At 48.7% G+C, this 26487-nt stretch overlaps 1 protein-coding gene across 1 annotated transcript; it reads left to right on the top strand.

The window, feature by feature from the left end:
- The first annotated feature begins 226 nt into the window (after positions 1-226).
- Positions 227-24569, top strand: EPHA2 (EPH receptor A2). The gene is made up of 17 exons (XM_040423261.1): positions 227-363; positions 7812-7879; positions 9423-10089; positions 18278-18433; positions 18521-18853; positions 18935-19059; positions 19159-19318; positions 19501-19600; positions 19689-19744; positions 19843-19968; positions 20573-20758; positions 20868-20929; positions 21373-21582; positions 21934-22083; positions 22172-22365; positions 22461-22616; positions 23341-24569. The coding sequence occupies exons 1-17, from the start codon at positions 288-290 to the stop codon at positions 23444-23446; spliced, it is 2931 nt and encodes a 976-aa protein (XP_040279195.1). The 5' UTR covers positions 227-287; the 3' UTR covers positions 23447-24569.
- Positions 24570-26487: the final 1918 nt, after the last annotated feature.

Here is a 26487-nt window from a genome sequence, read left to right on the forward strand (position 1 = left end):
TTCAGGTTTTATTCTAATAATCCCTGTGCATTTGCAGATAAGGGTGATTGCATTTCTATTAGGGCAGCCCCGGGAGGAGGACAATGAGCAGCATTCACTGGAGTAGTGCCCTGATGTTCTCAGGGAGGAGATCAAAGCAGCAATAAGCATAGGATGTACTGTACCTTTAAGAGAGCGAGTGGGCGGGGCCAGACAGTGGCATGAATGAGCAGGAGAGCCGCAGAACTCTGGCAGCCAGAAAGTCGTGGAAGTTTGCAGGGGAGAGAGCAGGAGCCGCAGCCCGGACCATGAGCCCCTCCAGAGCCTGCACCCTGCTCCTCCTGGTCACCAGCAATGTCCTCCTGACCCTGCAGACCACGGAAGGTGAGTGGGGGGCCCGGACCTCAGGTGTCTTCTCTTATGGGGTAATATCTCATCCCTGACGCCTGCCCCGATGTCTGTGCGAGGTTAGGACAAGGACCTGCCGTCAGGACTGGGGGCTGATCTGGATATTGAGGTGCCCTGCCGTCAGGACTGGGGGCTGATCTGGATATTGAGGTGCCCTGCAGTGAGGAATGGGGGCTGATCTGGATATTGAGGTGCCCTGCCGTCAGGACTGGGGGCTGATCTGGATATTGAGGTGCCCCTCTCTATTATTCTGCTCCTGAGAGTTTTGTAAGCCCAGTCTTCTAGAAGATTCACTGGCACTGCTCCCTAGATCAAGGGGCGCACTAGATATTGGGGTGCTTGTATAATTGATGTAAGGAGGCTGGGGTGTCAGCCCTGTGTCTGAGAAATATATCTTGTATTTAAGGTTGTGCTTTGGGGGTCAATATTGGTATGAGTTCCCTTGTGAGTTGGCACTTGTTGGGATGACATTGTTATGGAAGTATGTGGTGGTCTCCATTCAGCTGGCATGCAGTCGACTGACATTGTTATGGGGCAGTATGTGGTGGTCTCTGGTGAGCTGGCACAGGGTGGGCTGACATTAATGTGGGCAGTATGTGGTGGTCTCCATTGAGCTGGCACGCGGTTGGCTGATATTGTTATGGTCAGTATGTGGTGGTCTTTGGTGAGCTAACATTGTTATGGGCAGCATGTGGTGGTCTCTGGTGAGCTGGCACGCGGTCGGCTGACATTATTACGGGGCAGCAGTGGTGGTCTCTGGTGAGCTGGCACGCGGTCGGCTGACATTATTACGGGGCAGCATGTGGTGATCTCCGGTGAGCTGGCACGCTGTCGGCTGACATTGTAATGGGCTGCATGTGGTGGTCTCTGATGACATGGCACACGTTTGGCTGGCATTGTTATGGGCAGCATGTGGTGGTCTCCGGTGATCTGGCACGCGGTCGGCTGACATTATTACGGGGCAGCATGTGGTGGTCTCCGGTGAGCTGGCACGCGGTCAGCTGACATTATTACGGGGCAGCATGTGGTGGTCTCTGGTGAGCTGGCACGCGGTCGGCTGACATTATTATGGAGCAGCATGTGGTGGTCTCTGGTGAGCTGGCACAGGATGGGGTGACGGGTACAACCAAGGTTAGAAGCTCCCACACATATCATTGGCATGTTGTATGTTCCCACGCAGAGGTGACAAGGTTAATTATTGCTCGGTTTAACGCTGTCCTGGGCTTTACATTAAAGCAAGTGACTCAGTCGTTACCTGAGCCAAACCCAAGCAGTAATCTAATCCCCCACTCCGTGGGCTGACGAGCGGCCTGCGGACCTCATGAGCGGGGTGACGTTCCCAGCGCTGTCCCTCTCAGACCCATTACAGTGTCATGTGCCGCACTGGATCATTGCCCGGATCGCTTACACCACCGCGCAGCATTGTAGCCAGGGGCATTCAACAGTTTGTCACCCTGGGCCCCTCAGGCCCTTGTCTGACAGCACCTGCCTGGTATAACTACAAGTCCCAGCATATATATATTCCTGTGTAGTATGCCCGCCACCCCTCCATGCCCGCTCCATTACTTCTCACCGTTGATTTCTACACCTAATGTTAATTAGGACTGAAACGGCGGCCGTGAGATCAGACGTATCAATGATTAATGGAAAAAGCAAACGGCAAGGTGCATTCTGGAGCTACATTATGTGCGGAGTCAAATATAGAACTTGGGGGCCCCTCTGGGAGGGGGGGGTGCTGCCTGGTGATATAGGCTGGGGGTGCCAGGGGAGCGACTGTGCCAAGCAGCGAGCTTCACAGGGCCCTTCTCTCCAGGGGAGGGAATAAGCCGCAAGCCCAGTAGGGAAGAGGGGGTAGGGCAGATCCACCTTGTGTGTAGAGAGTCAGCTCTGTGGGTTAGAGGCCACCACACACTATAATCTAGCTTATATGTGAACACCATGATAATCTGCGCTCCTGTACAGTAAAGCCTCGCAGCGCGCTCTTAAAGCCGTCCTGTTTCTTCCTCTCCCGCACACAATAGCCTCTTGTGTCGAGCGTTTCATGCTGCGGTTTTGCAATTTATTTAAAAAAAATAATAATTTTTGCCGTCCCTTGACTAATTCTGAATGCAGACTGCCACGGCGTGACCAGAGTGAGCATGTGACCAGACCACAGCGCTCCAGATGGTGGATTAACCACGGCTTTCAGAGTGTGCAACTGATCGATTTATTATATATCATATAGAGAGATAAAATTATTTATACATTTTTTTGGAATGTTATAACCCTCTGGGCCTCAGAGCTTGCAATCTAAGGCTACTTTCACACTTGCGTTGTTTGATTCCGGCAGGCAGTTCCGTTGCCTGAACTGACTGCCTGATCAGGCAAACGGATGCCATTTTTTTCTGACTGATCAGGCATTTTTCAGACTGATCAGGATCCTGATCAGTCTGAAAAATGCCTGATCAGTCAGAAAAATGCATTGCAATACCGGATCCGTTTTTCCGGTGTCATCAGGCAAAACGGATCCGGTATTTAATTTTTTTTTCATTTTTAAAGGTCTGCGCATTCCGGTATTTTAAATGCCGGATCCGGCACTAATACAATCCTATGGAAAAAAATGACGGATCCGGCATTCAGGCAAGTCTTCAGTTTTTTTCGCCGGAGATAAAACCGTAGCATGCTGCGGTTTTCTCTTTTGCCTGATCAGTCAAAATGACTGAACTGAAGACATCCTGATGCATCCTGAACGGATTGCTCTCCATTCAGAATGCATGGGGATAAAACTGATCAGTTCTTTTCCGGTATTGAGCCCCTGTGACGGAACTCAGTGCCGGAAAAGAAAAACGCTAGTGTGAAAGTACCCTAAGACCCATCCGTTCTTTTTTTTGTTTTGTTTTTTGTTTCTAAATTTGGTGATGGCTGGACTTTGTGTGTCTCTGGATAAATATTGACCGCTTGTGGCGTGTTGGAAGCTCCCCTCCCGTCATGTATGGGGTCGTGGGCGCCCGTGTAACCCTGAACACAAGACCGACCTTTGATCCATCCGCTTTATATCGGGATCAGAAGAGGCCGAGTCCTTCCTAATGGACGGCTCCCTGTCCTCAAAACCTTTTGGTATCGCTGAAAAAAATTTAATAAAAATATATATATATATATATATATATATATATATATATATATATTAATATTATTATTATTATTATTATATTTTTTTGTGGGGGAAGGGGACCAGGGAAATAGGACTGATACATTGTGACGGGATAGGAAGCGATACTTCCAGGGTCTCGCTGGGGAGGAAGTGTCCAGTGTATACACACACACAGCTTGGGCACCATCATGAGGCTGCTTCTATGGTATTCAGGCCGGAAATGTTTATGAAGTCACCTTAGAGATCGGGGTGCGGCCCTGATTCACACTGAGGAATGCAAAACCTCTGTCCTCGTCAGTGATGTGTCCGTCCGCCCCCCCCCCCCCCCCCCCCCTCTCCTCCATGGTCATAAAACTAACCTTTGTATTCCCAGTGTTATAAAATAGAAATATTTCACCCTGAAGGCTGCTCATAAATCCCCTTGGACAGGTCAGAAATCCTAAAATACAGACCAGGCATAAAGGATCCTCAATGACGGCCCTGGGGCTGTCACCCAGCTTTCCCAGAACCAGAGAGCACTTCGCGACACTGCATTGTAGTCCCAATTCGCCGTAGATTCCTTGCGTTAGGAGATTCCCTAGAACTTTCTTGAATCCATTGTGGCATAATTTGTGCCGTAAAGCGAGCCTCCGCTGTAAAACATCTTTTCAGACCGTGGTTCGCAGTGTTGTGGGCACTAGGTGGCGCTGTTTTGTTCAAAATGGCCTCTTTTGTGAAATCGGGGCCATGTTTTTTTGTTTTTGTTTTTTTGGGAGGATCTCAGAGAACGCTTTTCCCTGTCCAGCCGCCGCGACAGTGGCTGCTGTGTGGATTGGCGCTTTAAAAGGGTGAGATAATCTATTCCCATCCAGTCTCTAGTTTGATGGCGGATAATGGACCGTTCTTCCCTCACGTTGCATTATTTTATTTTTTTTAGAAAAAAAAAAGTCTCGGCTCTGTTGGCCGGGCATGAAAGCTTTTTGTGAAGGTTGTAAAACAGCCACTTTTAGAATGCGTTTAGCTGTGAGCGGGGGAGGCACCTGGTGTAAGAATTACAGGTGCTCAAATTCCTGCGCTCTGCCAGCTGGCTGGTGCGTTTCATGCTCCAGAGTATCCAGGACAGATCCCCCTTTAATCGTTCCCTCTCCAAACACGTCTGTTATAGTAAATACTTGAATTCCTCACGTAATAACCATTCCTGGAGCATCTATTCCTAGGATTCTTATATTGTGCCATTCCTCTGTTATTCCTTCTAGAAGCTTCTGAATGAATTTCTAGCAGTTTGCACTGGAAGGTCCAGCTGGGTGTTACCTGCACAGTCTGACACTATCCAGTCATTACACTGCCTTGTAAGATCTGCACACCCTTTAGACGGGGGGGGGGGGGGGGGTTGCTCGTGGAGGACTTCAGTCAGGTAAATAGATTAGATAATCCACGGCACACCAAATTTGGTGTGGCGTGGATTATCTAATCTAATTACACTGCCAGTGTCAGAAGATGCAGAGCTACATCCCCAGCTGGTAACACCCAGCTATGTGAATAAGAGAATATTTCAGTGGTGATGATGGGAGTTTGAGTCACCCCCGGACTATGTAGGGCGTCGTGAGAATCCGGTTGGTTGCATGTGCCGAGCTCTTCTCGTATGTGTCCCGTATTCATTCACTAATGAGGTTCATTCACATTCCTGACGCCTCATTCATGTATAATAACAGGGTGTTACATGGCCTCTCATCTCCTGGAATGAGCTGTTTACTGGGGGGAGGGGGGAGTCAGGCCTTTAATGTCTTTATACAGCAGGGCTGACTTACCTGGGGTGGGGGAGGGGTCCTCGCTGTGACTTCCTTGGGGTTGGAAACCTTTGCTCTCTTTGCCATTTTAATGCTAACGAAGATGAGGGCAAAAGTGCGGCCTTCCCTCCTGTCCTCCCGCCTGAGCAGAGACCAGTGGTTTCTATGGAAAATATATTGTGGGGGGGGGGTCATGATAAAAGTTGGCGTTCAGGCTATATGAATGAGACGCGAAATGCGTCAGGATCTGCAGGGGTCTGGGTTAACTACCCCCATCATTGACAGTATATGGCTTCCATATTGCTTCACCTCATGCCCCCGACGCATTTCAAGGTAGATGGATCATGTAACCATTGATCTCAGTATGCAGGGACTTATGTGAGTCGGGCCCCCTGACCTGATAATGCAGGACCCCCCCACCCCCTATTTCCAAGGCCACGATGTCCCCGCTGTGTAGAAGTGTCCGATCAGGTGAAAGGGCTGATGGAACCAAACTCTTCTCATCCAGATAATTGTCCTAAACCCAGCGATTTGGCCGAGGAGACCACCTACCCGTGTGTGCGGCTCCATAGGAGGTCGCGTGGAACATACATGGTCAGGGATCAGAAGAAGTTGTGGGATTATCTGATCAGAGAAATATGCTCCTGGATAAGACATGGTCGGGCTTGTAGTGGGCGTGCGACGCTCCTGTTCTTCCTGCTCGTGACAGGGGTGTAAGCGTTGTGTAAGCGTTCCATTGTGTTACATACAAGGAGATTGTGGGATAAAGTCACCGCATGTAAGAGGAACGTTTCCTCTGGGGATAGGTTTGTTTTTTATGGGATCAGTATGAGGATGTGGTTGGGGGGTCACGGCGGGTGAAAAGGTCTACCGGCTCCAACCCCATGTCAGGCGGTACAAGGATGCATGCACTTGGCGGTATTGCCTTCCTTAACAATATCCATTATCTCAGGCCTTAAAGGGGAATTCCAGGTTACAAAAACTTTGAAGACATAGTAACAGGTGAGCTTGGTCCATTTACCACCAATTACTGTCCTAATTCTGGTGGTTCTTCACCCCGGAGCAATGTTGCACTAGTGTCTATGGGATGCAAGGAGGGGGTCCTTGCTTTAATAATCAGCAGCTTCATTTAAATCGGTGGAAATTCCAGCGCAGGAAGCGTGACGCTCTTATCCTGTGCTTCCATTCTCCGCTCTTTCGCGCACACGCCTCGTGCTTCCTCTTCCTTCCCACGCGCCAGGTTTCTGTCTGGTGCAACATCATCCAGGGAGAGGAAAGATGCAAATATCTTGTGAAGTTCTCTGTCCGTCGCCCACGTGAACCACACGCTGGAATGATATCTAGAATTTCTTTCAGGATTTATTCTAAGGGCTCATTCAGATGGTTGTATGCTGTCCGCAAAAATGCGGATCCGTTTTTTTTTTTTGCGGATTAGATGCTGTCCCATTCACTTCTACGGGGCCCTTTTCTTCCATTGCACGGCTCAGCAAAAAATGAAACATGTCCTAGACATGGCCCTATTGAAGTCTATGGATCAGCAAAAAAAAAACGGAATGCAATCCGTTTTTTTTTTTTTTTGCGGACATGCTGAACTGTATACGGCCGTCTGAATGAGCCCTAACTATGATGTCTACACATTTTATGGAGGGGGTGGGGGTGTGCCATAGGATGGCATCGTCCACGCAGGGTAATTATTTTCTGGGGTAGTGGGCTATAGCTGCGGGGTGTCAGCCCTTGGTTGTGAAGGCACCCACCTTACGTCCTCTATTCCAGCACGCTGCGCTGTTTGCACTGTCAGTGTTTATCCAGGGAGGGGGAGCTGGCACGAGGACGGGGAACACACCTGACATTCCGAGGCTTAGGACTAGCTCACACCGGAAACCTAGAAGTGCCTCCCCGGAGATGAGTGCGGTTACCTGTAATATGGGGGGGGGGGACTACGTCTTACTTGGACCATGCCCCTCCATCCATCCATTAAAGGGGCAGATATCATTTATGTACATTGCACCTCGTGGGCCTCCTGTAGGATAACTAATCAGATACTCACCACCTCCTCCCCTTCCCCGGATGCTGTCTGTCCAGATGGGGACGTGTCGGTAGTTTTTAGTTTCTCGGCGTCTGCACAGTCGGGTGGGGGTTAGTATATTTTTGGCCAGAGCTACCGTCGGAGAATCTGATCTTGGGGATTCTTCCAGTGAGTCAGCTTTTCTAATGCTCCCTGCCAGATGTTGAGCTCCACCACCTGCCCCGATATCCCCTTTCTGGACACGGTTGTGTGCCCACGGAGGTGGTGTTTGGCTCTGTGCATGCGCTGGTCTGGACATGTGATTAGGAGTTATTAAATGGTGGAGGAATGTGCGCCACGTTACATAACGCACAGCTGGTTTCTATTAAACCCTCTACGTATACCATCTCGTGCCCACAGGCATGCTGATCCTTGTAGTGAGCCTGAATTGCCCATATATGTACGGTATCCTAATGTTTCTCGCTGCCTGTACTGACCGCCTGCTTCTCCTCCTTTCTTTCAGTCATGCTGTTGGATTTTGAGAAGATGAAGGGAGAGAGCGGCTGGCTCACCAACCCATTTGGGAAAGGGGTAAGTAAACCGTCTTCGAGGATTACGACCGGTTTATATTTCTGTTTTCAGCCGCTGGAGCCGTCCAGGGACTGATGCGGATCCTTCTTTCGTCCTTCACCCTTCACGTGTTTGTCTTTCCAGCCGCCCCGACCAGTCACCTGGAAATTTCTTTTTTGTCCGATGGCGGCGTGAAATGTGTTTGCTGAGTTTAATCATTAGCCGCTTAATCCCATCACACCTTTAAATCGAGTAGGGTACAGGTTTAAAAGGCAGCCGCACTGCATATGTGGGTCAGAAAGTCTCATTAAGTGGGCCCTAAACCTTTGATGAAATCACTGTTCTCAGAGCGCCCTGGACCCTGGGGTTTCACCGGCTCTGCTTGGCTTTTCCAGCATGCGGAGTGCGGATCCACAGAAGCATATGAGATCTGTACTCCGCACGCTGGAAAAGTCGAGCAGAGCAGATGAAGCCCGGCACTGGTGAAGTGCTGCTGCTCGATCGTGGGTTTAGGTCCCCTTTAATATATAATCATGTGTCTTTTTTTTATGTTCTTGGCCTCTTAAGGGGGAACACCACCTTAAAGAGGCTGTCCAGGATTAGAAAAACAGCGCCACACCTGTCCACAGGTTGTATACAATATTGCAGTTCCGCTCCATTGATTCCAGTGGTGTCAAGCTGCAATTCCAAACACAAGCCATGGACGGGGATGTCCCTTTTTTTTTTTTTTTCTTCAGAAGAAAGCGGCCATGTTTTTTCTAATCCTGGACAACCCCTTTAAGGCTCCATTCACACATCCGCAATTCCATTTCGCATTTTGCAGAACGGAATTGCTGACCCATATATTTCTATGGAGCCGCATGACGTGCGGACAAGAATAGGCATATTCTCTTAGTGCCGGCAATGTGCGGTCCGCAAAATGCGGAACGCACATTGCCGCCGTCCGTGTTTTGCGGATCCATGGATCCGCAAAACACACACGGATGTGTGAATGGACCCTTAATCGTCAGCTGCCAGGTCATCCAGACAAGGAATTATATTGGTTGTAATTTCTGCTACTAGCAAGTGGGTTTTAGAGCAAATATTACCCAGAATCCCCCCGACATGTGCTGTCTGCCTTGAAATTAGCAGATCAGCTGCTCATTTTCTCTAGGGGGGAAAGGAAATGAAGGGGTTAATTAACGTGATGACAGCCCTAATCCCGGGGACTCTACCTAATCAGTAGCCACTTAACGCCAGCAATGACCTTGAGGGTCAAGTGATCGCTCTCTCACGTGGTACAGATCCTTGGAAGATAATGTGAGTGGCGTCTTAATCATTATCGTGACTGTAATTATTCGCGTTTGGCCTAAAGCCTTTACGGTAATTGAGGGCAGCGGACGTGGGAAAGGCTCTGCCCGTGAATTACCACGGCCGAAGCTGCTGGGACAAGAAATGAAATGTTCCGGGCGGCTGGGAACATTAGTTTTATGTAGGCTGCTGATGTTTGGGCCCTGAGGCCGTGTATTGTGGCATGAGCGTAGCGTTGCGAGCGTCTCACGTTTTCCTCGTCTGTCTCTTACAGTGGGATCTCCTACCGGACTGGAGGAACGGGAGCGCCATCTTCATGTATACCGTCTGCAACGTGCAAGAAGGCGAGCAGGATAACTGGCTACGCACCAGCTGGATCTACCGCAGCGAAGCGCAGCGCATCTTCATCGAGCTGCACTTCACCGTCCGCGACTGCAACAGCTTCTCTGGCGTTTCGGGGTCCTGCAAAGAGACTTTTAACTTGTACTATATGGAGTCGGACGTGGACGTCGGCATCAATTTTCAGAAGAGACTCTTCCGTAAGATCGATACAGTTGCGCCCGACGAAATCACGCTGCAGGAAGACATCAATTATCGCAACCTCAAGCTAAACGTTGAAGTGCGGTCGGTGGGAAAGCTGACCAAGAAAGGGTTCTACCTGGCCTTCCAGGACATCGGCGCCTGCGTGGCGCTGCTCTCTGTCCGTATCTACTACAAAAAGTGTCCAGGGGTTGTACAAGGAATGGCGCTGTTCCCGGAGACTGTCGCAGGTGCCGACTCTCAGTCCCTGGCAAAGGTTACAGGAAAGTGTGTGGAAAACTCTGTGCCGGTTGGTGGAGACGATCCTAGCATGCATTGCAATACAGATGGAGAATGGCTGGTGCTCATCGGACAGTGCCTCTGTGAGGCTGGATACGAGAAAGTCGGGAACACCTGTCAAGGTAAAATATGAAAGCAATGTTTTAATCTTATATCCATGACCTCGTAATCATCGATTCACTAAACTGCAGCAGTATGTGGGCCTGACTAGTAGAATAGTCGCTCCACTGTGGGGAGTCTATGCTGACCAAATCTATGTAAACAGCGCAGTCACTGTGTGAATATATATCTATACTCCAGAGCTGCACTCACTCTGCAGCTTCACATTTTAAATCCTATTCCTTGCCTGTTTAGTGGCTGCCCTGAGCTTGTTCTGGTGATTTGAATTCGGGGAAGCATCATCATTACTCCAGGCTCTGTACAGTCAGAATAGTGAGCGCAGCTCTGGGGTATAATACAGGATGTAACTCAGGATCAGTACAGGATAAGTAATGTAATGTGTGTACACAGTGACTCCACCAGCAGAATAGTGAGTGCAGCTCTGGAGTATAATACAGGATGTAACTCAGGATCAGTACAGGATAAGTAATGTAATGTGTGTACACAGTGACTGCACCAGCAGAATAGTGAGTGCAGCTCTGGAGTATAATGCAGGATGTAACTCAGGATCAGTACAGGATAAGTAATGTAATGTGTGTACACAGTGACTGCACCAGCAGAATAGTGAGTGCAGCTCTGGAGTATAATACAGGATGTAACTCACGATAAGTACAGGATAAGTAATGTAATGTATGTACACAGTGACTACACCAGCAGAATAGTGAGTGCAGCTCTGGAGTATAATACGGATGTTTAATATTTTATTCTTGTCTGGATATACATGTGCACTTTCAACCATTAACGTGGAGGGGGGGGGGGGGGGGGGTAAACCATGAGGTTTTAATCAGCTACAAGATGGCTGCCGGATCCTACCACCTCGTTGTGCTGGTCTGTTACCAGGATCCTGCTCATCGCTGAGCTCCAGGCTTCTGTGTCAGGTTCACGCTGCTTCTGCAGGGAAACAATGGCAGTTACTGTTCCCTTACACACATGGAGCCGTCTCCCGTCTTACAACAAGTCTGAGGAATGCAGGAACGGTGTCTGTAAGCCGATATCATTTCCAGGGGAGACGTCTTGGCTCCCTCTTCCCTTCTTCTCTCTGATCCGTCCTTCCATTTTATCTGCTACTCCACGTTTTATGTCGAAAACGGTGCTTTCTCCTTTATCACCGCCGCTTTTTGGGGCTACTTTTTTTTTGCGATGTATTTATAAAATGTCAGAATCGTTTCTTGGTGATTATGGCCGGTTGAGCGGGGTACGGGCGTTGCTGCGCAGAGTCGGGGAGGTTGGTGTGCAAGGAACGGATAATCGCTCGGCTGTGATTGATCGCACAGGATTTAGAGTTTCTATGAGTGGATTACACATCGTCTTCCCTACTGGCTGCTTCATGTGTTCTAGGATCAGCAGCATCTTAACTACACAACCTCCATTCACCTGAACAAATACAGTATGGCAGAGGTGGGGATCAGACGTCCTGTGTGAACCCAGCTGCATATATCCATATAGCTCACTTATCTGGAGGCGTAACGAATTAGCAGCGGGGCACACAACGCCTGGTTACTAGCACCCACTTTCTATTTTCTAATGCAGTCTGTAGGTTCAGCAATTTCCTGAGGTCTGTGTGATTTTTAGGCAAATTTTATTACTTCCTCGCACCATCCCAGAAGCCACAAGGTAGAGATCCGACGATGAGAGGAGCCGTCTCCTCCTGCTCCGCACACACAGGGCCTCAGCCGGGGGATTTGGCAGAAGCCTCAAGTTAATGAGCCTTTGATTAGAACCATGTTGTCTGTCTGAATCCAGCGCAGGAGGAGCAGACGGGAGCCGCAGGTGTCACTACACCCCAAGATTGCGGGATTTATGTTCAGTTATGTCAGGACTGAGGAGCCAGAAACAGAGAGGAGTCAATTTCTGCCGGGCTGAGACATTAAAGTCTGGAGGAGGGGAAGCAAATTTGGCACAATACTGTATCGGTAAAGTATGTGATGTCGGGCTACGTGGTCACACAACATGAAGATCCCAAGGTTGCATTGGCACGTGGCAGGTCGTTCGGTGTCCTTGTGCGTTATATATTCTAAATCGCACATGACTCCCAACTAAAATAGCAGCGCGGCTTCGATGCGGCAGCAAGTCACAGGCGGATCGTGCACATTTTTGAGTCGTACAACCAATGGCAACTTGGATCCCTGTAGATATCTGTATTTCCTGGAACCTAAATAAAAGCGCTTTCTTATGCGTCCCCTTGGGGTCCATGCTCATATCCTCCCCCTCTCCCTGCTGAGTCAGTACGTGTTGGCATAATCTGCAGGGGGATGACCCCCAGGTCTGGGAACGCGGCTCCGGAGCTATATTCGTATTTATTTTTCTGTGGTCAGTCCAAATTCCCATCGTGTTCTCTCACCCCAGAGCACACAGATGGGAATTCAGATTTTTTTTTTTTTTCTATGATTATATTTTGGGCCTTTGTTTCTGAGCAGCCGCTCCTTGTACGTTTGCTCTGAGAATTGTGCATCTCATGGGGATGGGAGCTCGGGGTGTATATCCAGAGACGAAGCACCGCTGCAGGAACCCCCCCCCCGGCACTCGTCTCACTATTATGGTAAAAATGGCACCCACACAGACTGTCCAGATGTTGCTAACCACCCCCCCCCCCCTCCCTAGTTTGATTAACTATGTAACACAGTAGAAGTTGATGTTGCTGTGCCTTTTTCTTAGCCATTTGGTGAGGACTTAGCCAGAAAGCGCTCGTCCTCAATGTGTCACCGCATGATTCAGTGCCGACAGGTGATCCATCCCGGCCTCGCGAACCGTGGGAACAGGGTGGTGCTGTCACCAGACTCAGGGCAGGGAGCAGTGACTCGCACCTCGTAGCCGTGTCTTCTCCCGTCGCGAAGTGCCGGCAGGTGTCAGACCTTCAGGAAATGATATTTGGAGGCCACGTCCTCACCTCAGCCGTGTTGGGTTTCACTTCCGAAGATTTCCGGACATGTTTGGAGAGAGGAGCCTGGACGCTCGCCAGGATAAATGTTAACGCACATCATCAGCACACAGCCGGGGGAGATGGGGTTATGCCGCTGTTCACATGTGCTTTGTGGTTTCCGTTATAAACGGAAACCACAACGCAGTCCCGAGACCGTCACACGACAGGCACCAACAGTACTTGACGGGCGCTGTTGACTTATTATAGGGTTTGTTGGGTTCTGTCCCAGTGCCCGTCGTTGCCCAGAAAAATGGTGCTGCACTATTCCCGCAACTGCGACGGTGTTCCATCATGCAGCAGTCCGTCATGGTTTCTAATGGAGATACAAATGTGGCCCCAGGTTGGATGCAGTCCTGGGGCCCCAGTGCTACAATGTCACAGTGAATGTCCAAAATGGCTGAGAGAGTGAGTCCAGTGATTCATTTCCTCCGGCCGTAACTGCGGTATGGCTCGCATCGGGGAGAGAGTCGCGATTAGCAGAGGGAAACGCGGCTTCCTCTTTACATCCTGAGGTCGGACGATTCGCAGCAGCAGCTCTCATCCATGTTAGGAAGGGAACCCCCGAACAGCCACCAAACAGGAAGCCGTGTATGGTGCGGGATATCCGATGTGGATACACTGGAATTTGTACCGGATCAGGAGCGACAATCAAAGATTAGAGACGGTTTCACAGTCTGAGCAAAGGGCAGCCTCCTGAATGATCCTCCGCCAGGGGGTTAGGTGGCTACAGAACCCCCATCACCCATTTTTTGCCGAGATGTAGAATAAGCGGCTTTGGTTTCGGGAGGTTCCTGCAGAGTAAATCTGCATGCATGTGGGGCTTTATTAAATAAGGAAATTGACTTCTGACCGCTCCTCAGGCGACCGTTTTTCAGATTTATCTTGCACCATGTTGGAAGCTTTGGGCTTTTTTCACGCTGTCCATGAACGCAGGCATAAATGTTTTTGCGGTCCTCAAATCACGGATCCCGGCTGTGTCCATGCGGCCATTTTCTTTTTTACTTCACTAGAAATGTCCTATTCTTGTCCACAAAACGGACAGCACGTGATATACCCTCTGCATCTTTAGCGGCCCCATTGAAATGAATGAGTCCGTATCCGATCCGCAAAAAAAAATGCGGACCAAACATACGGTCACGTACATGAGTCCTAAGGGTGTGCACTCCCGTTTTTTCAAAGTAGATTTTAGAGGGGGGGGGGGGTGCTGTTGTATGGAGTTCTATGGGAAATGTTGACTTCTGACATGTGGTCACAAGCAGTACTGCAAGTGACAAACGTTTCAGTAAATTTCATAAGATCTAAAGCAAACCTGTCCCAGAACCTGCTTTTTGTATGACAGGCGCCAGAGCGCCCCCCCCCCCCCCAGGGTGGTGTGAGTCTAGCGGTAGTTATCTTACGTGTGCTGCCAGCTTCCTTGCTTGTAGTATATGGGAAGGGGGGGGGGGGGGGGCTGCGGAGGCGTCTTGTACTAATAGATGAAAGTTTGGAAAAAGTTATCTCAAGCTCACTTTCTGTTCTAACAACTAAAGACTTGTCCTGAAGTGATGTCTTGGATTCCGATCAAGATCCTGCCTGTTCTGGGAAGAGGCCGTAGACTTATCTCCCCCAGCTGTGAGCGTGGGATGGGGCAGCTCCTGGAAGGGGTTTTCATAGTCTTGACCTTGATGGCCGCTCTGCGTCTATTACCAGGAGCCAAATAATCTCGTTTTCCCCCGCAGCGTGCACATTCCCTGCCCGTGCCAGCTTATCTGCTTTGGGCCATAAGTGGCATCACCCCCTTAATGTGATAATTTCCCAGCTGCACGTAGAACAATGGGGCTCTTACCTACAGAACATTGCGGTTTACATCGCGGAAGAGCAACGGCAGCGGGGGCAGTGGACCAGCCCCAGTGCCAACGCATGGTTTGGAGACAAGGATAGGATTAAACACTCTTGCTTGCTGTTTGTCTTCTATAAAACAAATTGGAGTCAGAGGTCAATATGAGAAATTGGAGGGGGGTAGGGGAGTCGGGGCCCCCCGGGGGCACTAGATGATTGTAGGCCTCACACCAGCTGCACCAAACTTGTCTTGCCCCTCAGGCGGGGAGAGGTCTTTACTCCACCGAGGTCACAGAATGTACCTGTCAGAGGAGGATTATCCAAGACAAGAGGGAAATTGGCCAAATACAGATTGCTCACAGAGCTGACACTTTAATTCTGTGCAGAAAATGTCGTTGGCTGCAGTGGTCGGGGTCCAGGTCCCGGTGAGGTCAGGGGATGGTCAGGCGACCCCTTCCCTTTTGTTAGGAGTCTGGCCAGCGTCTCCATAGGAAAAGCAGCCATTGTCTGTCCACGTGGTCTGTAATTTAAAGCCTTCCATATAAATAGCCAGAGACCCCAGTTAGCGCCCTTCCCCCTCTGTATTGGGAGCATTTTAGACCGTTTCAACCTTCTCCCTTATAATGGGTGCATGCTGATGTCATGAACGCTGCTGCACCCCCCCCCCCCCCCCCCAGACTCTGAGGTCACCGGTGTGAGACCGCTGCAGTGTAATCTCATAGAATGGTTCTCCGGCCCTCAGGCCTGGTACTGTGTTTGTCCAGAGCCCGTGCTTGATGCCTTGGGACAGTTGCCAGGGCTGGTGCCCGTTGTTGGGCGCTCAGTGTGTGGCTCATATTTTGTTTTTTAATGCAGGTTTCCCACCCCCTTTGCAGCGAAGCGAGACCCTCCATCCTTTGATGATTTCACTAGGACAATGCAGCCATCTCTCTCCAGCCATTTCCCACGGACGCGGCCGTCTTGGTATCAGAATGCCTCCTTTTGAGGCTGCGTCGCGCCCCGCTCGAATCCTGGGGTGGGTGGGGAGGCCCATTGCTAGCAGATGCTCCTGGCCCCCCCTCCTCCTCCTCATTTATCCACTCCATTGTCCTACAGTCCATTCAGCCGCTCACAATGACTCCCGCTCGGTCTGGTGTGTAGATTGTTCTTTGTTATTGCAGCCGACATGACGGGTCAAGAGTTTCCATTGACCTCTATCAATCTGTGCTGGGAAAGCTGAGTGACGGGGGATGGTGGGGGGAGACCTATTCGGCTAGTATCCACCCAACCATGGACTTCTATGACCTCTGACCATACTTCTGGCTTAATTTTTACCAGAGCAACCAACTGAACTTCCTTTTCCAAAGGGCGAGCTTGAGTCCGGTTGCGCCACTTTGCATTACGTTTTATAACTCTCCCTATTTGTTCTTATCGGTGCAGATCCCACCTCTGCGGTGCTTGGCTGCTGGAGTGCAATCGGGCACATGTTGCCATCTTTGCAGCCCTGGCATGGGGGGTGGTTGTCACCCAGCTTTCCCAGGATCCTGACTGTACGAGAGGAATTTTTCTAGAGGACTCAATGTCAGGTTGTTCCCCCCTTCCTCACATTGGTGTCATGTCGGATCTCGCTGTTCTGTCGGGCCGGTTTCCTCTTTGATTGAGTTTTTTGCTTCAGGCAGGAAACCTGCATTTATTTTAAGGACTTAACCACTTGCAGCTCCACTTCTCCTCCCCGGGTGTTCAAAGGGAATGGAGTAGGGGTGGGGGTTGTAATCCTGTCTTCTCCCTCTGATCTGCCCCCTCCCAGCTCCAGGTTGAGAGGACGTGCAGGTATTCTAAATGGTGATTGATTTATTTCTATGCAGGAAGGGGGGGGGGGGGTGATAGGGGCTGGGGGGTGCTGACAACCATGGATTGTCAGGGGGGATATACATAAAAAATGTGTCCTGGGTGCATAAACTCTGCTGGCCGCAGCTTCGCATCTGTTTCTTATTTGCGATGCAACGTATTTTAGCTTTTTTTTTTTTTTTTTTCCCCTGTCGTCAGGTTCCTATAAAAGCATTGTAAAAATATATGAATTGCGTTAACCGGTCTGAGCCGTGCATTATACTCCTGTCATAAAACCCAGGCCAACTCCTGGAATACCAAGCCGCCTTCATATCTATGTTTTACGACCCCCCTGAGCCACTCTCTCCGCTGCCTTATTGGCATTCACCAAAACTGTCTGAAGGAAAGCTGAGTGCGCCCGGTCTCATGCCGCAGCCCGTGAGAAGGTCTCGGGTCGAGGAACTGGTTGGACGGGATGACTGGTTTCGGAGCTGCACCTCTTGTGGGATGACAGACAAGAGCCTTGATCTACTGACCCGCTGAGCTGCTGTGCTAATGGAGTTGTAGGGAGGCGCAGTGTATCATAAAAGCACCCTATCGATGAGGCTGCAAAATCAACAATTTTTCTTATAGTAGCATAACATACAGGTCCGGTATCTCCACCCTCACCAGGCATAGTATAGCTTATAAGTCTATAAACATTGCTGCCGTATACTGGATGGAAAGGTTTTCCAGTTTTCTGTATAAATACTCTACATTACTTATCCTGTATTATACTCCAGAGCTGCACTCACTATTCTGCTGGTGCAGTCACTGTGTACATACATTACATTACATTACTTATCCTGTACTGATCCTGAGTTATATCCTGTATTATACTCCAGAGCTGCACTCACTATTCTGCTGGTAGAGGCACTGTGTACATACATTACTTATCCTGTACTGATCCTGAGTTACGTCCTGCATTATACTCCAGAGCTGCACTCACTATTCTGTTAATGCAGTCACTGTGTACATACATTACATTACTTATCCTGTACTGATCCTGAGTTACATCCTGTATTATACTCCAGAGCTGCACTCGCTATTCTGCTGGTGCAGTCACTGTGTACATACATTACATCACTTATCCTGTACTGATCCTCCGTTACATCCTGTATTATACTCCAGAGCTGCACTCGCTATTCTGCTGGTGCAGTCACTGTGTACATACATTACATCACTTATCCTGTACTGATCCTCCGTTACATCCTGTATTATACTCAAGAGCTGCACTCGCTATTCTGCTGGTGGAGTTACTGTGTACATACATTACATTACTTATCCTGTATTATGCTCCAGAGTTGCACTCAAGGAATGTAATATATGCACACAGTAACTTCACTAGCAGCATTGTGAGTGCAGCTCTGGAGTAATGCACACAAAAAAGACACTAGGGCTAAAGATACCCAGTTTACCAGTTATCACTAATGCGTCCAATACTAGTATGTGAAACGGTACAATAAAACTTCAGGATCAGTAAAGTATGTAGACGATGACTCTGCTGTATCTGTAGGTTTATTCTATACATCCAGATACTTACCAATCTGAATTTTCTTTCTCTACAGTATGTAAAGCAGGTTACTTCAAAGCGGACGCCTCCAACAGCCCCTGCCAACTCTGCCCCGACCACACCGAACCATCTTCGGAAGGTGCCACTTCCTGTATGTGTCAAGATGGCTACTTTCGAGCTACAGCGGACCCCATCTCTTCTTCTTGCACAAGTAAGTAAATGGAGGATCTCGTGTAGTATCAAGACATGTTAGCTCTTTTTTAGGTATATATATCCTTATTGTTTTGATTTGTTCTAGGTTCCCCATCAGCTCCTCGTGACCTCACAGTTGCCGGCTCTGGGTCCAAGGTAATGCTGCACTGGTTGCCTCCCAGTAACAATGGAGGCCGTGAAGATGTCATCTACGTAGTCACTTGCGAGCAGTGCTTGCCCGACCAAGGAGAATGCCAGCCGTGTGATGCCAGTTTACGGTACTCTGAAGATCCTCAACACCTGAGAGGGACGTCCCTGACCATCGCTGACCTGGAGCCTCACCTGAACTACACTTTCACCGTAGAGGCCCGGAACGGAGTGTCCGGCCCCAGATCTGGCCGCAGCTACACAACTCTGCGCGTCGCTGTCGACCAGACTGGTGAGGAGCTGCTAGCTTCCATTGTAGATCAATGTGATGATAAAACCGTATGAGGGTGATCTAACTTACTGTTGTCTATAGAGCCCCCCAAAGTGACTTCTGTGAACTTGGACAATCGCGGCAAGAACTCTCTCAGCCTGTCCTGGTCCATTTCTCATCGTCAGCAGAATCGGATCTTGCGTTATGAAGTGGCCTATAATAAAAAGGTAACTCGTCCTTTTACATCCTGGTGATGATAGAAACCCGCTTGGCCTATCTCGGCTCAACTTTCTTATTAACCTCCATTGTCTTTCGTTCTTTTACAGAATGATGAGAAAAGTTACACCGTCCACAGATGTGAGGGGAACTCTGTAACACTCGCAAAACTTTCCCCAGGCACAACTTACATTGTCCGCATCCAGGCCCAAACTCCAGAAGCGGCAGGGATGTACAGCATGGAATATGAGTTTGATACCCTCCCTGAAGGTTAGTATTGACTTGGTTTATTTGGCTCTAAATCCATTTAACCTGATACTTCTCACTGCTGAGGCTCTGTTACAATTGTATCCACTCTAGGCAGCCCCACTCTTATGAATGCAGAGCACGACTCCCCATTCACTTTAAGACGCAGGTCACATATCTCATGTTCCTTGTCCTTTTTCTCGCAGAGCCCGAAGGTACAAATCAGACGGCCATTATCGCAGGGGCAGCGTCCGGCGTCGTCATCATTGTGGTCGTCATATTATTTGTGATCTTTCTCCATCGCAGGTAAGCAGTGTGCACTTTCCTCTCGGCCTCCATTACTTTCCTTGCCATCTCTTCCTTGTATGGACCTCTAATTCTTTTCATATTGCAGCAGAAGAAACGGTCGCAGTCGCCAGTCCGCTGAAGACGTCTATTTCTCCAAATCCGGTGAGTGGCATGTGGTTTTTTTTGTTGTTTTTTTAATCTGGTTTATATTTTTTAGCCTTCTTTTTCTCATGTCTTACTTTTCCCATATTTCCCTGCAGAGCAACTGAAACCTCTCAAGACCTACGTAGACCCCCACACGTATGAAGACCCTAACAAGGCTGTGCTAAAGTTTACCACCGAGATCCCTCCCAATGCCGTCACCCGGCAAAAAGTGATTGGTGCAGGTAAGAGTCTTCTTAAGGATGGGTCCAGTGACTGGGCTTATAATGCTGTATTATCTTATGAAAAGTGTACAGGGCATGCTCAGCGGTGGCACAATTCAGCAGAATGCAGTGGTGTATTATGGGTGTTGACTGATCTCAAGTGGCAGCCAGCAGAATTGACAATGCAGCTCTGGATGTGACTGGAGCATCAGTAAACATTGAATCTGTATATGGTGTTCAGAAATGAAGCTGCAGCCCCATATAGTCATAGACACCAATAAAGGGGCTGTCCAGGTTTTTACTGATGATGGCGTATCCTCAGGATAGGCCATCAATATCTGACACCCCCCGCACCTCCGACCATCAGCTGTTCTGCAGTAGCTCCAGTATGTAGTGGACAGAGCTGGTTAAAGTGAATAGAAGCAGTTTTGCAGTAACAGCTGCATCCACTACACAATAGACAGAGCTGCCCCAAAACAGCTGATCGTTGGAGATGCAGGGTATCTGATCCCTGCTGATCAGATAATGAAGACCTATCCTGAGGATGGATCATTGATAGTACGATCCTAGACCACCCTTTTTAAGGTTGAGCTGGGATTAATTTGCATAAAACATGTTTTTGCAGGGGAGTTTGGAGAGGTTTATAAAGGGATTCTCAAGCTGCCTGGAAAGAATGAGATTCCCGTGGCCATTAAAACTCTGAAAGCGGGATATACAGAGAAGCAGCGCACAGATTTCCTGAGCGAAGCCAGCATCATGGGGCAGTTCTGTCACCACAACATCATCCGCCTGGAAGGAGTCGTGTCCAAATGTAAGATGATTTCACATTCACACATTGGTTCTAGTTCCTCTTTGGGATTCATTGTATTTGCTTGTGGTGAACCGGATTCAAAAACAATTTTTTTTTTTTTCCCCTACAGATAAACCGATGATGATCATCACCGAGCACATGGAAAATGGAGCACTGGACAAGTTTCTGAAGGTAAGGCCGTGAGAGAGATTGCTTTCCATACAGTAGTGTAGTGATGGTTGGGGCTAAAGTTTTATTAGTATGGATGGACATAGAAGGCCCATAAGATATTATAATGTATATAGATCCTATAGAGTGTGACATCATAAGGACATCATTGTCAGGAGGTTTCGGTATAGACTAACACCTACGACCAAAGATGGATGGAACAAAGAGCCCAGTTATGAGACCTAAGTCTATACTCTATGTCAGGGATGCTCAACCTGCGGCCCTCCAGCTGTTGTAAAACGACAACTCCGACCATGCCCTGCTGTAGGCTGATAGCTGTAAGCTGTTCGGGCATGCTGGGAGTTGTAGGTTTGCAACAGCTGGAGGGACGCAGGTTGAGCATGCCTGTTCTATGTGAAGACGTCTGTAATTGTGTTTTGACTCATTTCTCACTTCCTCATTTGCAGGATAATGACGGAGAGTTCAGTGCCATCCAGCTGGTGGGCATGCTGCGAGGAATCGCTGCCGGGATGAAATATCTCTCTGAAATGAACTATGTTCACCGGGACCTGGCGGCTCGAAACATCCTAGTGAACAGCCAGCTGGTCTGCAAGGTCTCGGACTTCGGACTGTCAAGAGTCTTGGAAGATGATCCAGAGGCCACATACACAACCAGTGTGAGTATGCAGTATAAAGAGAAGGGTTCATATGAAGCCAGCAAGGCGCTAAGAGCGTCAGAATCGAGGTCTTGGAACGCCTGGAAGGGAAACTGAGAGGATTTGTTTTGAGAGCAAATCCTGAATGTTGTAACCCTTCATTAGTCCTAAGAGTAAATGTAGTTTGTGTATCTGATCCTTTAAGTAAATGTTTCTATACATTGGGCACTCCCGGGATTAGGATGCAGATTGTTTTGGGATCAGATTGTTTTTCTTGGGTGGAGACCTTTTAGAGGACAATCTGTTTTGTGGTCATGGGGAAGTAGCAAGTGGAAATGTTCCCTGAGATTTACCCTGATCTTCTCCCATTAGGGTGGCAAGATCCCAATCCGCTGGACGGCTCCCGAAGCCATCTCCTACAGGAAGTTCACTTCCGCCAGTGATGTGTGGAGCTACGGCATCGTTATGTGGGAAGTGATGTCTTATGGTGAACGACCCTACTGGGAGATGTCCAACCAGGAGGTAGGTGCAGCCCTTCAGAACTGATCTTAGACTGTGGATTAAGTGTAGACTTGTAGGCTGATGTGTGTTACCATCCCATCTCTCGCAGGTCATGAAGGCTATTAACGAAGGATTCCGTCTTCCTGCCCCTATGGACTGTCCATCCGCCATTTACCAGCTAATGATGCAGTGCTGGCAACAAGAACGCAACCGGCGGCCCAAGTTCCCAGATATCGTCAGCATTCTGGACAAGCTGATCCGAGCCCCCGACTCTCTGAAAACATTGGCTGACTTTGACCCAAGGTGAGTACCTACTACTCCTGAGCTCAACAGTGCCTGTGCACGAGTCCCGTGCTGGCAGTGAGTGTAACCCCAGACTCTACTCTTTTCCCCCACAGGATCTCCATCCGTCTACCCAGCACCAGCGGATCAGAGGGGATGCCCTTTAGAAGCATCGCTGAGTGGTTAGAATCCATCAAGATGCAGCAATACACCGAGTCTTTTATGTCCTCACAGTTCAACACCATGGACAAAATCATCCTGATGCACCAAGAGTGAGTGTCCCCACCACCCATAGTATAAGAATGAACTGATCTGCTACGTCTGTGGGCTATGATACACTCTAACATACCCTCATTATGAGAAATATTTGGCTAAGGGTGGGTTCACACTAGCGTTAGGGATTCCGTTATGGCTTTCCGTTATAACAGGGTTATAACGGAATCCATAGGATGGAATGCAAAACGGAACTTTGTCAACAGGACTTTGTTTTCCGTCTTGCATAACGGGAACCAGACGGATCTGTTATGTTTTCCCATAGACTTCTATTAGGACAGAGCAAAACGGAATGCCTTTTAAAGGCGTCCGTTTTGCATTCCGTCATAATGCAAGTCTATGGGCAGCAAAACGGATCCGCCCTTCCGTCTTATGGATTCCGTTATGTTCCGTTATAACCCTGTTCTAACAGAGAGCCATAACGGAATCCCTAACGCTAGTGTGAACCCACCCCTAAGATGGGTTTTCAGCTTCTGTATGTAAAAAGTAATCTTACTGACAGCAAGCAGAGCTCTTGAAATGGAGAAAAAAAAATGTAACCCAAAATTTAGAATTCTACAGAACTTCATTTTCAGGCGTTTGGACACTGGCCTTTTTTCCAATTCCAATTAAGCGTCCAGGCTCAATCTCAGATATACAGGGAGGTCTAGGATATTGTATTGGAGATGTGTGTGTATATATAATATACAAATCATTTAACCCTTTCTGTTGGTTTCTCTACAGTGATGTCAAACAGCTGGGAATCCGCCTCCCAGGTCACCAGAAACGCGTAGCCTTCAGTATCCTGGGGTTGAAGGAACAGGCCAGCCAAATGGGGATCCCCATCTAGGTGCCAGCAGCTGGGACGTGCCGAAGAACTGGTGAAGTCACTTTGGAGCTTCACCCTCGTTACTGGTGACCAAACTTTCCTCAAACTGCAGGAACCCCGACATATTGAAAGACCAGGACCAACATGTGCTGCTCAGAGGGCCGCTCTGGCTTTTTTTTTGGTTGTTGCTTTTGATCTGTGGTGCTGGTTTGCCAGTTGGGAGTTCTCCAGGGTGAGGGAGGTGATGTACATAGTATCTCGAGGACCCCTCATTGAGCTGCCACATGCAGACGTCTTCATTGTGACTTCTCCTGTAATGGTTAACCCTGCCGATTGTACGCAGCTCCACTGCAGAATGTGCTGCTGAATATGAGAGCACTTTCCCATGTTCTATGAATTTACATTTTCGGATAAGTCATAGAGCTCTGCTAGTGGAGAGATCCCACCGTGGTCCCTGCAGAGACGCAAACATCTGGCCTACTACATAGAACGGCATTGTTGGTATTGGGTTTTGCACCTGCAATTTAAATTGAAAAGAGGAGAAGTGAACTTTTTGATGTGCAGCCGCGGTTGCTTTGACATGGTACGAGCCGGGATCCACATTTCAAGAGCACAAATGTAAGATTTGCTGCCAGTTTGCAGTGCGTGCTCTGTCCCAGGTTTCCAGTAGCCTAATCAGGCCTTATAACTTTACCTCCACCCTTTCCCCATAAAGACTGCAGAGGCCAAAGCTAAAGCTCCTTCCTCCTGCCCTCCCCGGATCCTGATCACGTCTGCTCCTTCCTAATATTGTTCAGGAAATTGCACAGCAGTTTTATTGAGCCCGATCCCCCCTCCTGCCCGGAGCACAGCACAAGTGCCATCTTTATGTGAACTGATCCTCTCACAGAGGTTTCCAGGTCCGGGGGCGATGGGCGTGCAGTGCGACGGGTGCCTTTCCCCCCCGACCGCCTCGCTCTACAAGTGCCTGATAACCGTTTTTCATTTTCTAACTTATTCTCGTGCCTTTTTGTATGCGCTTCTTGCTCCAGTGTTAATGCTGTACATTTGTATTGTAATAATTTATTTTTTTATATTTATTAATAGGTTTTCTGGATGCTGAGTATAAGTTTTCTCAGAAATAAACCTGCACAATAGTTTTTCAAAAAGATCTTGGTGTTGTGTGTTTAACTCTCAGCGTCCGGGGGCCATATATTTATGAGGTGGGATGTGGAATATCTACACTTGAATGCGACCCTCTGTGGTGTACGGGCCCAATTACATGTTATATTACTGTCGACAGCACATCCCCTGTTCATAACGGGGGATCTGGGATGAAGGAAGGAGGCGATCAGCATACTTTTTGGCGATCTTAAAAGTGTTGCATGACAAAGGATTAGCACTGCAGCCACTGAACTGAACGGGGTCACACTCTGATGGATTATTATTTTTTTATTCTAGGGTTGCTGCGACCCCATTCAGTTCCGTGACTGCACTGCTACACAGCGATTCTTAGGGTGAATAGGACAAGGGATCAAAAGATCCCAGGTTCAAGCCCCCTAAGGCGGCTAATAGTTATTGAATAAAAAGTTTAAAAAACTTTTTTTAAAAATATGAAATCACGCCTCTTTCCCAATTTTACATATAAAAATATATTAACAATAAAAAAATAAACATATCAGGTATTACCACATCTGAAAATTCCTGTGCAGTGAACGCTGTAACGGAAAAAAAAAATTTTGTCACCTTTCCCCCCAAAAATAACTGAATAACAGTGATCAAAAACTTGTATGTACCAATAAAAACTACAGTTTGTCCTGCAAAAAATAAGCCCTGTCGATGGAAATATTAAAATTTATGGCGGTCAGAAAATGCTGATGGAAATATATATTTTTTAAAGTTTTTATTTTTTTATTTTTTTTAAAGGAGTTAAAAAACCTACACAAGTTTGGTATTGCCATATTTTTATTGAGCCACACAAAGGACATCATGTATTCAATTTAAAGGGAGTCTGTCACCTCCATATGGCCATATACAGTGCTTACATTGTCCTATCGCACACCTATACATGAATGTAACTGCACCTTTTGTCTTTTTCTTTACACTTGCAGAAGCTGGAAAAAACAAAGTTTGATTCATATGCAAATAAGCACTCGCAAGTGCCCGGGGCGGCGTTCACTGTGTTGGAGCCCAGGCTGCTCTGCCTTTTTTCATTGTTTCTCTGCCTATGCCCGCCCTCCTATTCCCTTGCGTCATCCTTCGGTCCGGCCGAGATCCCGCGCCTGCGCACTGCCTCGCCGGGGCATGCACACTGCGATGCCCATTGTTGGGACGGCATCGCTTAAACTACTGCGAACAGCGTGAAACCAGCGGCAATGTGGCGTTAAAGCGATGCCGTGCCCACAATGGGCATCGCAGTGCGCATGCTCCAGCCCGGCGAGGTAGTGCACAGGCGCGGGATCTCGGCCGGACCGAAGGATGACGCAAGGGAATAGGAGGGCGGGCATAGGCAGAGGCTTGGGCGGGGAAACAATGAAAAAAGGCAGAGCAGCGTGGGCTCCAACACAGTGACCGCTGCCCCGGGCACTTGCGAGTGCTCATTTGCATATGAATCAAACTTCAGCTTCTGCAAGTGTAAAGATAATAACAAAGGTGCCATTACATTCATGTAAGGTGTGCGATTAGGACAATGTAAGCGCTGTATATGGCCATATGGTGGTGACAGACTCCCCCCACAAATAATAAATATTTTTTTTCCTGTTTTCCAATAAGGCCCCATGCACACGGCTGTTGCCGACTGCGGTCCGTATTGCGGCCCGCAAACAGCGGGTCCGCAATATGCCGTCATCGGCCGCGTGTTCTCCGCGTCATCCATTCATTTCCGGAGCTGCGGTGTGTAACGGAGGCACGGAACCCCACGGAAGCACTACAGCGTGCTTCCGTGGTGTTTCTGTCCGTGCCTCCACACCGCAAAAAAATAGAACTTGTTCTATTTTTTTATGTTGCGGACGGATCACGGACCCATTCAAGTTGAATGGGTCTGGATCCGTCGCGGCTGCCGCACGGAAGGGGCCCGTGCATTG

The sequence above is a fragment of the Bufo bufo genome, chromosome 1 (genome assembly GCF_905171765.1).
Source record: "Bufo bufo chromosome 1, aBufBuf1.1, whole genome shotgun sequence".
NCBI classification, from domain to species: Eukaryota; Metazoa; Chordata; class Amphibia; order Anura; family Bufonidae; genus Bufo; species Bufo bufo.

Bases quoted from the DNA above. Each gene is read 5' to 3' on its own strand.
- EPHA2 (XM_040423261.1), top strand. From the start codon at position 288: ATGAGCCCCTCCAGAGCCTGCACCCTGCTCCTCCTGGTCACCAGCAAT. The intron at 364-7,811 runs GTGAGTGGGGGG...CCTTTCTTTCAG, and splicing joins GACCCTGCAGACCACGGAAG to TCATGCTGTTGGATTTTGAG. The intron at 22,617-23,340 runs GTGAGTGTCCCC...GTTTCTCTACAG, and splicing joins ATCATCCTGATGCACCAAGA to TGATGTCAAACAGCTGGGAA.